Source organism: Ovis aries, chromosome 3, assembly GCF_016772045.2.
Source record: "Ovis aries strain OAR_USU_Benz2616 breed Rambouillet chromosome 3, ARS-UI_Ramb_v3.0, whole genome shotgun sequence".
In the NCBI taxonomy this organism is placed as follows: domain Eukaryota; kingdom Metazoa; phylum Chordata; class Mammalia; order Artiodactyla; family Bovidae; genus Ovis; species Ovis aries.
The window spans coordinates 212,190,553-212,204,957 of NC_056056.1; the positions used below are offsets into that span (position 1 = coordinate 212,190,553).

General features: G+C 53.0%; 1 protein-coding gene across 2 annotated transcripts in view; it reads right to left on the reverse strand.

The window, feature by feature from the left end:
* PRMT8 (protein arginine methyltransferase 8) overlaps nucleotides 1–14,405 on the reverse strand; it is a 70,301-nt gene that overhangs the window by 36,207 nt on the left and 19,689 nt on the right. For both annotated transcript variants that reach the window (XM_027967994.3, XM_027967995.3), the window contains one exon: nucleotides 4,111–4,296. In XM_027967994.3, coding sequence (XP_027823795.1) covers nucleotides 4,111–4,296 — 186 coding nt within the window. The remainder of the gene's footprint in view (nucleotides 1–4,110; nucleotides 4,297–14,405) is intronic.

Consider the following 14,405-nt stretch of genomic DNA (forward strand, 5'->3'; position numbering starts at 1 on the left):
GTCTTAGTCTCATTTGAAAAATGGGATAATGAGAGCAGCTACTTCATGGAGTTGCTGTCACGACCAAATGAGTGAAGGAAGTGTCACAGAAGTGCTTAGCTCTGGGTCTTTGTGAGAATGAGGACCCTTTCGACCTCTGGGAGGAGACTGTTGAGGGTGAGTAGGGAATGGAGGCAAAAATATGACAAAGATTCAGAATTCTCCCAGACATACTCATAATTCAAACTCCTCACTGCCTTTCCCAATGGAATTAGATCAGCCCAGCATCTCTGCAGATCCTGCTATTGCTAAAAGGGATCTCCCCAGGGTCCCCTTCAATCCGTCATCTTTTGTCATTTCTTTGGCCCCCTTTGCCCTTCTTTAAGGCTCCAGGCCACAGGAGTTCGGTCCAAAGGCACTAGTTCTGGGGGAAGAGAAGTTCTGACATAGCAAGGGCTATCTCCCTGCCTCCCCACCTCTCCCCACACGCCCTTGCTTTAATCCCTCCTGAAAGAGAACAGCCCAGAGACATCTCCAGACACTCAGACAGGGGCATGCCTCTCTTCGGTGGCAGCAGTTCCCACCCCCAGCTGTGGGTGACTTTGTCTCCTGCCCACTGAACACATGGCAGGACATTGACAAATGGCTGGGAAATGCAGCCCTGAGGAATCTATTTCAAAAAGAACCTGCAGCAAGACTGTCAAAAGAAGAGAGCTGGCTGGGAGCGGGTGGGGGACCCAGGGCTGGGGGGGAGCTGGGAACACGGCCCTGCTGGGCTTGGTTCTTCTGGCAGCTGAGGCGGGATCTCAGAGGTCGTGGGGCCAGATCGTGGGGCCGGGGCCCTCTCCTCTGCACACAAGGACATCTGTCGCTTCTGCTTCTTCCTTCTCGCAGAGGCCGTGGGACAGGATTCACGGTCCTCCTCTCCCTGTCTCTTGCCTTCCCAAGGCCAAGCATGGAGTCAGCTCTGGGGGGACCATAGGACGCAAGGCCAGAAGTGTTCCGAATCACCTCCCACTGTGCCCTCCAACCTCCGACGGTGTCCCCCACCCACCCCACCCCCAGCCAACACACAGCACACTGGGCACTTGTCGTTTGTATTTCCAGACTAATCAACCCCAACCCTGTCCGCACCGTATTTCCTAAACACGTGCTGGTCACTATGAATCAGCGAGCTGGCGGTACCGCTGCCGGCCCACGTGAGAGGCTTGTTGATGATGGGAGAAGCCTGCTGAGTGGCCAGCTCGGTTCCAGGTGGGCTGTGAGATGTGGGTCTTGTACAGACTGGGGAAGTAAAGGCATCCCCATGAGCCATCTGGCATAGAGAGGGGATCTCTGGTGTTTGATAACAGAGAAATGAACAGGTGCTCTCTGCAAAGGATCACGGGAGGAGGGCATCCACATGACCCAACCTCCTTTCACAGCGGACAATCACAGAAATGAAAGGGCTGGAGGGGAGTTTAGGGGTGAAGGGAAGCTAGTTAGCCCCCACCACTATTAAAGACTCCTACGTTTCCCCAGGGGCCAGGATCTAGGGATGGCCCCCCGTGATGACCTGAAGGATTTTAGCTGGGTCATCAGAAGTACTTCCTGATGCAAAGGTCTGGTAAACTATTCTAGGACAGGTTACTAAGGAGAGATGTGAACTGCATGACCTGAATGTAGATCCTCTGTCTACTCCAGGTTCACAAGCTCATTCAGTCCGCACTCCACTCACATGTGTTCACGAGCAGGTGTGAGTTTTCCAGGGACACATGAAATGGAGGGAACCTGGTCATACTGTCTGTAGGAGGTGAGCCTGGGTGGCTCCCCCCAGGGGACATCAGACGCTCCAGATGCCTGGCCATGGAGGGACCAGCAGTGCCCAAGTGAGGAGACGACCCTCTAGTTCAACAAATCTGTACGAATCAGACAGTGTGCTAAGAGCCTGAGTCAGAGGCGGGAACCCTGACCTGAAGGAATCGTAGAGGTGTAACAGCTCAGAGAAAACATCCTGCCCACATGTGTTGTGGTGGGTGGAGGGGTCAAAGGGAGTGGGGCAGCCGGGAGGGGCACACCACAGTCAGCTGGTCCCTAACAGGGGGCCCAGGGGGGCATTTGGGGACCCCCAGAACTATTGGCCCAGTGGTTCAGGCAGTAAAGAATCTGCCTTCAATGCAGAAGGAAATGGCAACCCACTCCAGTATTCTTGCCTGGAGAATCCCATGGACAGAGGAGCTTGGTGGGCTACAGTTCACGGGGTCACTAAGAGTCTGACATGACTGAAGCCTGACTCAGAACTGTTGCCTCTTCCTAAGATCCTGCTCTGAGACAGGTACCCAGAGTCCCAGGCCTGTCCTTTAATTAGAGGCAGGGTCCTGAGGAGGGAAGCTCTTGAGAGCACCCTTCCTGCCTCCCTAGGACAGGGCTCCATCCACCATCCCCACCCAGATAGAAAAGAAAGAAGAAAATGTTAGTCGCTCAGTTGTGTTCAACTCTTTGCAACCCCATGGACTGTAGCCTGCCAGGCTCCTCTGTCCATAGGATTCTCCAGGCAAGAATACTGGAGCAGGTTGCCATTCCCTTCTCCAGGGGATCTTCCTGACCCAGGGATCAAACCCAGGTCTCCTCATTGCAGGCAGGTTCTTTACCGTCTGAGCCACCAAAGAAGGTGAGCTTCCCAGCCCCAGTGGGAACTGCCAAATGTTGCAGGCTCAGCTGCCCAGGGCTCCCTTGCCAGGAACCCTGGAACTAAACACAAGGCCCAGCCCCTTCCCTGCAGGCCCCATGCTCTGATGTGGAGAGCCATCTTCAGAGGGGGTCAAACCCCTTCACCCTCTACCTCCATGGGAAACTGCAAAGGGACCAGCAGGAACACAGCCAAAGTTTCCAGAAAGAAAGAAAGAAAGACCCATTTAAAACGTTATATAGCCTAGAAGTTAGGAGTGAAGCCTCTGGGGCCACAAACGTGAAGGTTTCATTTCTAGCTCTGCCAAGTATCAGCTTGAGCACCAAGGAACTAGCAAAGATGAATGGAAGTTGATAAGATTCTTAAGGTCATATAACCTCATCTGTGAAATGGGGACAAATAATAATACCAACCTCGTAGTGTTGGCCTGAGGAATAAATGAGTCAGTAACATAAAACTCCCCCTGAGCAACACCCAGCATGAATGGAGTAGGCACTCAGAAAAAGAAAAAGCTGCCTATGACTTATTAAACACGCTTTTGGCAATGCAGCGTCACTGTTTGGATACAGGAAGGGTTTACAGAAGCATCTAATTGAAAGGGGAGCTCGGAGACTTCTTTTGAAAAAGCATTTGCATAGCAAGCGAGCCTTTGTTCCTTTTTCAAAACGTTTTCGTACTGTAGGGGGATCACAGAAACACTTCCCTCATAGAGTGCTTGGGGCTTCGACACGGATAGCTTGCTGAGAAGAGCGGCCAGCCCTGAGTACGCGCTTGGCTCATCTCATGTCCATTGTTTGTTTGGAGTGAGGAGGTGCTGGAGATGGTGGGGGAGGGAGGTAAGAAATACTGCCTGTGCCCCCCCACTGCAGCCAGGAAGCGCTCATTAGGAGGCTCTGTTCTGTTCCGCAGCTATCATCAATCTCCCCTGCTATGGAAGAAGACAGCCTTTAGACATAAGAACTTCCTGAGAATCAATCAGGGTGTCAGACAGACCCAGGTTCCCAAGGAAGCCTGCTGACCCTCCCTGGAGATGCTCGCTGGTCCAGGGAGAACTTGCGGACCCGTCAATGCCTGAAGCCAGCACATCAGGATGCCAGAAGGACCCCAGCTGCAAAGCATCTGGTAGCAAGGACCAAGGATGTCTGGTCTTCTTGGACCTTCAGGCTCAGGCTCAGAAAGAGGCGAGGATGCTGGACCATAAAACAAGGACCCCAGAAGCGTCTCTTCCTCTCCGACTGAGAAACACCCAGACACATGCTTTCCCTTGCTCACCGGCTCCAGGCCTGGCCCTGATCTCTTACCTGGGGAGCCCCCAGGATGGAGACAGGCCCTTGGCCTTGAGCCTCGGGGAGACCTCTCTTAACGACAGCAGAGAACTGCATGCAGGATGCTGCCCTAGGAAAACGTGCGGTCGCCGCAGGACCCAGCTCGCCTCGCTTGGCCACCAGCTCAGGACGCCGTACCTCGTGGATCCCAAAGTGGGCGTAGGAGTCAAAGTAGTAATCCCTCGAGGTCATCTCCTCCGGGTTCAGCAGCTTGGACATCTTACCCCGTCCTGGGCAGCTGGGCTGAGTGGACACGTGGTGGACACACTGCACAGGCTTGGCTGGGACGACCGGCTGTGGGGGCTGAGAGGGGGGGCTGCTCACCTGCGGGAAAGAGGAGGGGCAGGCATGAACAGTGGCCACCTCCTGCCCTCTGAGACTCTGCCCTCCCTCTTCCTCTCCCTCCCCTCCCCTAGTCCAGCTTCCATCAGCCCCACCAGCCAAGGTGACAAAGGGATGGTGTCCCCAAGCTGATGGTCGTGCTGTGTGGGTGGCAGGGTGCTTACCTGGGAGCCAAACCTACCTGTTGTTTAGTCGCTAAGTCGTATCTGACTCTTTGCAACCCCACGGGCTAACAGCTCCCAGGCTCCTCTATCCATGGGATTCTCCAGGCAAGAATACTGGAGTGGGTTGCCATTTCCTTCTCTAGAAGATCTTCCCAACCCAGGGATCAAACCTGTGTCTCCTGTACTGGCCACTGAGCCATCAGGGAAGCCCCCTGAATTTAACCCAGTTCTGTCTCCTACTAGTTGGTGACCTGGGCCCATGTATGCCTCAGTTTGCATATCTGTCAAATGGGGACAATAACCTTTCCTTAGAGGAGAATGAAGGGAAAGAGGTAATAGCGTCACATAGCGCTCCATAGCAGAATGGCTGGAGTATGGATCCCAAGGGCCAGCCCCCTTAAACATGAATCCCTGCCACTCACCAGCTGCACAACCTTGGCCAGAGGTAGTCACCTCTTGGCGCCTCAGTTTCCCCAGCTCTAAAATGGGAATATAAAGGTCCCCACTTCGTAGAGCCGTCCTGAAGACTAGGGACGGTGGTATCTGGAAAGGGCTCAGAGAAGGGCCCAGGGCACCATGAATGTGTTTGAAGAAAACAACCCCCACCTGTGTTCTTAGGCAGTTCAAGCCCCTGGACTTCTCTCCAGCACACAGGCAGCCCCCAGCCCCCGAAATGAAGGTCTCTTGGGTTCTGGTTTCTCATGCCTGTTGTCTGCCCTCCCTCAGCTTCTGGTTCACTGTTTGACTCTGAACTTCAGCAGAAGTTGCTCTGAGTTGCGAGTGCCCTCACTGATAGACAACCTCCTGTGAGTGCATGGCCCATCCCTGGTTCCCTGACCCGACAGCCAGCTCAGTTCCACCCCCCTCAGCTGCTGCCCAGCACTGACCAGTCCCTCCTCCTCCACCAGCTAAGGGGAGGGCAGAGGAGGAGATGGGAGCCCAGAAGTTCAGGTTTCGCTACAGAAGCATGGTTCTGCCTGGAGAAGATTGCCTTTCCCAAAGTGTAGGAAATCCAGGTGTCCCGAATTTATAAAAGTCTACTTTAAGTGATGAGTTAATATGTATAAAGAGTTTAGAACACTTTCTGCATATAGTAAGCGCTTTATTATATGAACTACCATTGGTTAGTTAATGCTGAAGCTGAAGCTCCAATATTTTGGCCACCTGATGCGAAGGGCCAACTCATTGGAAAAGACCCTGATGCTGGGAAAGATTGCAGACAGGAGGAGAAGGGGATGACAGAGGACGAGATGGTGGGATGGCATCACCGACTCAATGGACATGAGTTTGAGCAAACGCCAGGAGATGATGAAGGACAGGGAAGCCTGCCGTGATGCAGTCCATGGGGTCACTAAAAGTCGGACATGACTTAGCCACTGAACAACAACAACAATCAGTAGTAGTAGTAACAATATTCCGAGTACACTAACATCTCCTTATTTATGCCTCAGTTTTCTCATCTGTGTGCCAGGTCAACACAGACTTACTCCTCTCCAGCAAGGGAAACAGGGAGGTCCTAGGACAGAGCAAGATCAAGAAATCCGAGTGCATCCCCTCCGCTGTCCTGCAGACATAGCCCCAAGACTTCCCATAGCCCTGGGCTGGAGGGGAGCGAGCTCGGTGGGTGGTGATGGTCCCATTTTCCTGGTGTATCTAGGCTACAGCCTCTGGGAAATAAGCAGACTTCCCAGTTTAGCAACATCAGATTCCAGGCCGGTGCTATCCCGGGCTGTCTGGCAGGGGAGGCAATGGGCTGCCTCATTAGAATGCAGCAGGTGCACCCACCCTCCGCTTGGGATGTTGGTCACGGTCTCTGGGAGGCTAAAAATAGACTGTGTCAATTGCACACTCCCGTGCTGGCTGCAGAGTCACCTCTAACGCTGGAGAGGGCTCTGTGCATGAAGCTGACCCCAATCTTGACTCCGTTTAAATATATTAAGGAGATAGAAAGTCCCAGCTGGACTGGGCTCTCCCACGGTCAAGGTCACAGGGGCCTCCTGCACCCCTGAGCTCCAGGCAGCTCTGAGTCCAAGGTCCTTGCCACAGGCTCCATGAGATTCTTTCCCTGGTGCCAACTTACAAAGTGCCACATGTGCCTCCCATTGCATCGCGAGGCAAATGATGGATGGATTCAGAGCCGTTCATCTCAATAATCACAGGTCCAGAGGATAAGGAGTTGACTGTGACCCAAGCCTTGGTGCCAAGGCTGTCAGCCTAGCTCAGCCTCCTCCAGAGAGAGGGGACTTGCAATCTGCCTATTGGTGGCCAGGGTGCCCTGTCCCAGGGCGCTGGGGTGGGGAACAGCAGCGGTATGATACCTCTAGGCATCACTGCCTGTTTCATTTCACAAACACCCGCTGAACTTTGGCAGCCGTGAGCACTGTGCGTCCCGTGGAAGAAACAGACCTGCAAGTACTGTGCCCTCAAAGGACTCGATCTAGTGGGAGCCGGAGACCCTTGAGGCTCCACTGGATGGTGGAGGAAGATTTGTTTTACAGGAAAAACTCAAGCAAACTGCTCTGGGCCGGGGCAGGGGGGTGGCGGAAGGTGGGAATGGGGGAGGGTGTAGGTTCAAAGTACAGAGAAGTCACTTCAACTTGAATATTCAGAGAGACCTGAGATGGTGGGGCTTTCTCCATGGATTTTGGTGGCTGAGGATGACGGGAGGGAGTTTTAGAAGGACATGAGAGTTCAGATGACTGCAGAACTTGGAAAAGCTGTTGCTGCTATTGATGCATAACATACTGCTATTGGTCTTTTTATATAAATAAATAAATATATATACATATATATATAATTTGAATTTTTGGAAACTTTAGCTGTGCTGTCAACTTTGGAAAAAGTATCCCAGTTGTACCGTGTTGGGTTGGCATTGTACAGAAATTAACAGCCATATTGGTCTAGAAACGTTAAACATAATTTTTTCCATTTGTACAGGGGTAACACACTGTATTAAATATGTAAGGTCTTATCTACATGGGTTTGATTACAGAAACTAATAAAGTATTCTCTAAATAAAATAAAAAAAAGAAGGACATGAGAGTTCCAGGAAGACGTGGCTTCAGCAAATAGGCAAAGGGTGGAGAAGCAGTGGAGCTTCTTTGGGGAACAAGGCCGGGATACTGGGAGATCGGACTGGAAGAAATTACAGCCAGACTAAGAGGCTGTAAATAAATATGAGATTGAGAGGGAGCTGTTGGTGGTTTGCAACAGGGGACCTCTAGGTTTGAGCTCTACTTGAGGAAGAGTGATGTGCTGGCAGCCTGCGGGGGGCGGGCGGGGGCGCGGAGAACGGGCAAGGAGGAAGGATGTGGGGGAAAGTGGGGCTGGGAGGCAAAGTACGAGCCTCCGAGCCCAGTTCCAAAGTCCAGATAATGAGCCACTGAGCCACTGTGGTGTCAGAGGGGCTGCCTGCCAGAGAAATCGCAGAAATAGAATCCACAGGAGCTGGCAACTGTCAGAAGGCAGGGGAGAAGAGAGATGCTGCAATCAAAGATGACTCCAACATTTCAAGCCTGGCTGACTAGGAAAGAGAAATAAGCAAGTCAGCACAGTTGGACACGTCACTGCACCGTATGAGGAAAGATGTCCGGCAGGCAGGCGGTGACATCGTCCCAGCTGGGAAATGCCATAAACACAGCCGAAAGGTCAATGGGGAAGTGAGAAGCACGCCTCTGACACACGTGGCAGCGAAGGTTAATATCCTTCACACGGCGGAAGTGTCAGCTGCTCAGCCGTGCCTGGTGCTTGGCGATCGCATGGACTGCAGCCCACCAGGCTCCTCTGTCCGTGTTATTCTCCAGGCAAGAACCCTGGAATGGGTAGCCTCTCCCTTCTCCAGGGGAATCTTCTCGACCAATTTAGGGATCGAACTTGTGTCTCCTGCATTGCAGACAGGTTCTTTACCCCTTCAAATGGAGGGAGCCGTTACAAGCCAGCCAGAACAAGAAGAACCTCTCCAACGTAACACTGAACAGAGGATCTTACGGTCAACTCCCATGAGGATCACCACAAATGGCAAATTAACATGCTGCCAGGACTTCAGTCTCTCTGGAAACCAGATAACTTCCAGTGAACACGAAAAAGTTATAACTTTTAAATTCCAAATAAGCACAACTCTCTCCCAACCCACTCCAAAAAAAGAAAAAAAACCCTAAAACTGCATTTGTAATGATTGCAGAAAAATAAGTGCTTTTGGATACTTCCAGTGCTAGTGAGACTTTCTGGGAAAAATAGTTTGACAAAATGCATTAAAAGTGGTAAAAAGCACAAATCCTTTAGCACAGCCATTCCATTTTTTTGGAATATATCCTAAGGAAAGAATCGTGGATAATCATAAGCACGTCGCTGTAAGAATTTGGTGATGACTCTATTCATCACGGCAGAAAATGATTCAGGGGCTTCCCTGGTGGTCCAGCGGTTAAGACTTTGCCTTCCAGTACAAGGGGTACAGGTTTGATCCCTGGTCAGAGAGCTAAGATTCCACATGCCTTTTGGCCAAAAACACAAAACATAACACAGAAGCAATATTGCAACAAAATTCAATAAAGACAAAAAAGGAAGAAAGAATATGAGCCAACCTGGGGTTTTCACAAAACAGAACTGATTGTACAAACCACGGAGCATCTACACAGCCGTTTCAAATGTGGCGGAAGAGTGTTTAATAACAGAAATGTGATCGTGACGAACTGTGGGTTGAAGAGCGCCAGTGGGAGAAGAGAGAGCATTTTTAGAACTGAAGCCTCTTCATGCCTGTGAGTGCGGAGGGGAGGCCTGGGGAAGGGTCTAGAGTCGGCGGCAACTGTCGCAGCGTGTTGGGTTGTGGACAGTTCATTCTTTCCATCCTTGTGCTGGTTCACGTATATTTAAATGTACGCCACGAACCAGTACAAGTTTTGTGAAGAGCCGAAAGTAGAAACACTGGAACCGTGATCCCAGACCTCAGATGGAAGCTTAGGCTGGCTCTCTGGATTTGGAGGCCGTCTGCAGAGAAGGGGGCCTGAGAGGTTCACTTGGGAGAGACCTCAGGGAAGAGGGTAGAGGGGGTGAGGATGGGGCAGCGAGAGAAGCAGCCTCCTCTGGGGACCATGGAGGCACCAGGGGGCACGGAGGAGAGGCTCAGGAGGACGTGTCCTCACGCCTTTGGTTCTGTGACGGCCCCTGCTCTGAGGACATGTAACCCAAGCGCCGCACTCCAGCAACCAGACAAGGGCACCGGAACAAAGCCATCCTCGCTCCACCTCTCGTGTCCAGAGGATGCTGTGCTCAGGAAGCTGCGTCGTCAACTCTAATGCAGGAGCGGGCTCCATGCATGAAGCTGCCCCAATCTTGACTCCACTTAAATACATTAAGAGAAAAAAGTTCCAGCTGAACCAGGCTGCTGCGTGGTCAAGGTCACAGGGGCCTCCTGCACTCCTGAGCTCCATTCTACTCTGAGTCCAAGGTCCCTTCCACGGGGCCCCCTGAGGCTCTGTCTGGTTCTGGTAACCATTTCCATGTGGCTGTCTCCAGTCATGCCCTGCCCTGCCCTGCCCTCCCCGCTCCTCCGCAGGGCCTGGGCTCAGGGCACTGCTCTTGTGGAAAATCTCCCACTGCTGCCTGCTCCCCAGTCTGCTCAGGGTCACCTTCCACTGAGAGGATTTGCGACTTTGTCTTCTATTCTTAGTGCCCACTGCGGATCAGGACTCCTCGGATGCTGTGACCTGCCCCCAGGTCTGGCCTCTCCCAGGGCGTCTTCAGCACAGCTTCTCACCAGTACCCGTCGTCTCCCTGGCCCACCGCATTCCACTGCAGTCAACAGGCCCAGGCTCCTAAATGCTGAGATATTAGATAAAGGGCTGTGGAAACACCGAAGCTGGAGACTGGAGAAGGGCTCCCTGCAAAAGTGGTGTCCAGCTGGTCCTCAAAGGGTGGGTGGGAATTCCACGGGCAGGGCTGGGGATTCAGAGACAGAATTTTTTACCTAGCCCCACTTCCACCTGAAAATGAGGGTAGATGATAATGGTGTTGCTGGCGGTGATGGTGGTGATGGTGGTGATGATGATGGTAATGACGGTGGTGATGGTGCTGGTGGTGATGGTGGTGATCCTTAACAGTGACTGAGAGCCCACTGTGTGCCAGGCACTATGCTAAGCACTTCACAGATATCCCATAAACGCCTCGTAATAACTCAATGAGGTAATGAAATTTACAGGTGAGGAAGCTGAAGCTCAAAAAATTCAATCACTTCCTAAGCCCAGAGTTAGTGTGTAACAGCGCCAACACATGAACCAGTTATTGTCTGTCTGACAGCAAAGCCGTGCTCTTGACCCCAATACTGTGGTTGCATCACTTCTGTCCCACCAAGCTTGACAGCTTCTGCTGGGAGCCAGACTCTGCACTCAGAAGTAGGTAGCAAAGCCAGCCCAGGCAGGAAGCCCAACCTGGGGTTTGGTGGGGAGGGTCAAAGGCCGTGTGGAAGCAGAGGACAAGCCCTCGGTGGAGGCTGGCACAGGTAGGCACCTCGCCAAGGTGACTAAGTTCCAAAATGAGTGGACAGCGAACTCCAGGAGAAGTTGGGGTCTACGTGAGGAAGGGGATGTGTTTAAGGTCACGTGGGCAAATCTAGAACTGGGACCTCTAGGAAACAGGGGAGGGGTGGAGAGAGGAGGGAGAAGATAAGGAGGGTGAAGAGCAGGGAGGCCGAGAGCCTGCAGGCGGTGGGGGGGCAGGGGGCAGCCAGCCTTTCTGCACCAGGCAGCTGAAGCCACCTAAGCCCGCTGGACTATAAATGGCTGTCACTGGCGCTGGCCCAAGCCGAACGAACGATTTTCCTGAGAACAAAAGGCGCCACTGGAGGTGCCAAATCCTGCTCTGTCTCTAAATGTCAGGAGAGCTTTTTCTAACCTGAGCCTGTCCTCCGCAGCCGCCTGCCCAGCCTGAGGCCCCGCGGAGGGACAGAAAAGGACCTGCAGGGGTGGGGCACCGGAGGGGGAGCAGAGGAGGGCGTGGGAGGAGGAGGGTTCCTGGCCCAGGTCTCACAGCCTCTTCCTTCCCAGCTGTCTTCATCTTCTCCCTAACCAGCCTTGGGTCACCCTTTTCTCCCCCTCATCCGTACTGACTCCCAAGACTGTGATCTTGACTGTGGTCCATGCAGCTGGTTAGTGACCCAGAGCAAGATCTTCTAGCACCATCTGTCTGCCTCTAGGAAGGGGATTAGAGCTCCGCTGCAGGGGGACCATCCTAAGGGTGTGTGTCGGGCAGCACCCAGGCAGGCGTGGCTGTGTCGGGAACCGGGGCCTCCCCTGTCCCCCACCACTGCCATGACCACACCACAGACACACAGCTTTCTTGCCTGCCTTGGGTCAAAGACAGGCCTGGTTCCACTGCTGCACCCATGGTTCCTATCACCTGGGCTGGAAGAGGAGGTATCAGCAGAGGAATATTGACGTCAGCCCCCATCACTCTGGAAGGAAACACGGTGCAGTGGAAGCCAGGACCCAGCTCCCTGCTCCTCACCCTGCGATGAGAAGCCTGACAACCCAGGGATGGGTGGGGAGAGGGGTCCAGAAGCTGCTGGTCCCACAAGGCAGAGTTGTCTCCCCAGGCATGGCCCCTGTGCTTGTTCATTTGTCAACAGTCACTTTCACGCACCTCCCTTGAGTTGGCTTTTTGAAGGCACAGAGACCCCTGGGGCAAGGCCAGACGCTGATCCTGTCACAGACTGGTATCTCTCCAGTGCATGGTGTGAAAGCGCTAGTCACTAAGTCGTGTCTGACTCTTTGCTATCCCGTGGACTGTAGCTCACCAGGCTCCTCTGTCCATGGAATTTTCCAGGCACGAATACTGGAGTGGGTTGTCATTTCCTTCTCCAGGGGATCTTTCAGACCCAGGGATTAAACCCAGGTCTCCTGCATTGCAGGCAGATTCTTTACCATCTGAGCCACCAGGGAAGCCCATTGCATGCTGTCCCTGACTGCAACTCTGGCATCTCAGCAAAGCCCACCCCTACATGCTTTTTTCTAACTTCAGACTCACGCCCCTTGCAAGGCTATGCTCCCAAGAATGCCCTACCCCCGGGTCTTGCTGCCCACCCTTCTCAGTTCCCACCCTCCCTCTCTCCCAGTGGCTCACAGAGGGGCCTCAGGGTGGCTCTCGCTGGATGGTCCCCAGACCACTAGCAGCAGCAGCCACCACTTGGCGGGTTGTAAGAAACACAAGTACCCGGACCTCACAGGAAACACTGAGTCTCTGGGGTGGGTGGGGCCCCGCAGTCTATCCCAACAAACTTCCTACCTCCACCCCAGACTCTACTGCGTCCAGAGACTGAGAACCGCTTGTCTGCAGCTGAATTATTTTCACTTTGTTTTCCACAGAAGATATACTCCTGGAATCAAGGGTTCTGTGGTTGAGTGTGGGCAAAAAAAAAAAAAAAGAAAGCCAAAGAAATTTCTTTTCTTTCCTCGCTTTCTTGAAATCAAATTGATATATATCATTGTGGAAGTTGAAGGCATATACAATGTAACAATTTGCTGTATGTATAGACTACAAAGTATAAAGAGATTTCTTAATTGCAATCCTCTTAAGCCTTTAATTAGCTAAAAACGAATCCTGAATCTCTAAGAGGCAACAAGGGTGTCTGCATGCGTGTGTGTGTGTATGCTCAGCCATGTCCAACTCTTTGAGACCCCATAGACTTGTAGCTCGCCAGGAGAAGGAAATGGCAACTCATTCCAGTACTCATGCCTGGGAAATCCCATGGACAGAGAAGGGTGTCTAGTACTACCAGTTTAATAGCTGGGGCATCCCTTTTTCCTGAGAGAGCTATAGTTGTCTCTAGAAAGCAGCGTTCTGAGGGGAATCACCTGGGGACTGACTGACTGAGGACCATCTACATCAGTCACCTTAGGGTGGGGCTCAGGCCCCTCCCCAGACTGACAGAATCTGATCCTCCAAGGGTCAGGACAGCCAGCCTGCACTTTAACCAGCTCCTCCAGGGCTACCCACAAAGCCTGGTCCAGGCAGGACTGGGGGCAGCTGCCCACCTTCTTCATCCCTCGGTGACCCCCTGCTGCAGCCCTCGGAGGCCAGCCCGGCCCTGTCTCAGGGCCACTGCGATCCCCAGACAATGCCAGAGCCAGCCAAGGTCATCTGAAGGAGAGGCAGCCACGGCTTACAGAAAGCACGTTGGCTCTCACAGCCAAAGGCCTGGGGTTCGGTGAGGGTTCAGCCACCTGCAGGCTGGGTGGCCTGGGCCAGCCCCTAACTTATGGCCACGGCCAGGGTCACAGTGCAGCTCAACTCCAAGGGCGTGCATGGCATCCCGTCGCTTCCTGGCGGCACCAGGCCATCTTTTTGCGGCACAATAGCCACACCTGCCCCATGTCAGGGCGGGCATTGCCCCCATGCGTTCCCGCCTCCATCTCCCAGATCTGGAACTGCTGGGAAGGAGTCTTTTGGAGCTGTTGGGTCTGACCTATTTTTTTTTTTAAATAAACTGGGGCTGTTTTCCAGCTATTAGTCACTTTTCTCCCAAGCCTCCACATATTAAATTTTCTTCTTATATCCTCAGATATTTTGGCTGCAAGAGATGTCAGGTTAATTGGCTGGTTCTTCCTCCTTAATGGGCTCAAACAGCAGACCTGCCATGTGCCCCAACCCCTCCCTCCCTTTCCCCACTCCCCTTCCCCTCCCCAAGCCGACAGGGGCCTGTCTCTCCTTTGACTGGAAGGACACCACCAAGCTCCTCTCTGCTTCCTTTACGGACAGATGTGCAGAAAGACCATCTCCTCCCCTGACCCTCATCTTGCCCAGAGTTGGATTAAGCCCTTATCCCGGATTTGGATCGCAGCATCCACGTGGGATCTGAGCCAGGCAGGTGACTCTACGCTCAGCCGGGGTCGCCATGGAGACAGAGGGTAGCAGGCACAAGTCACACACACACACAGG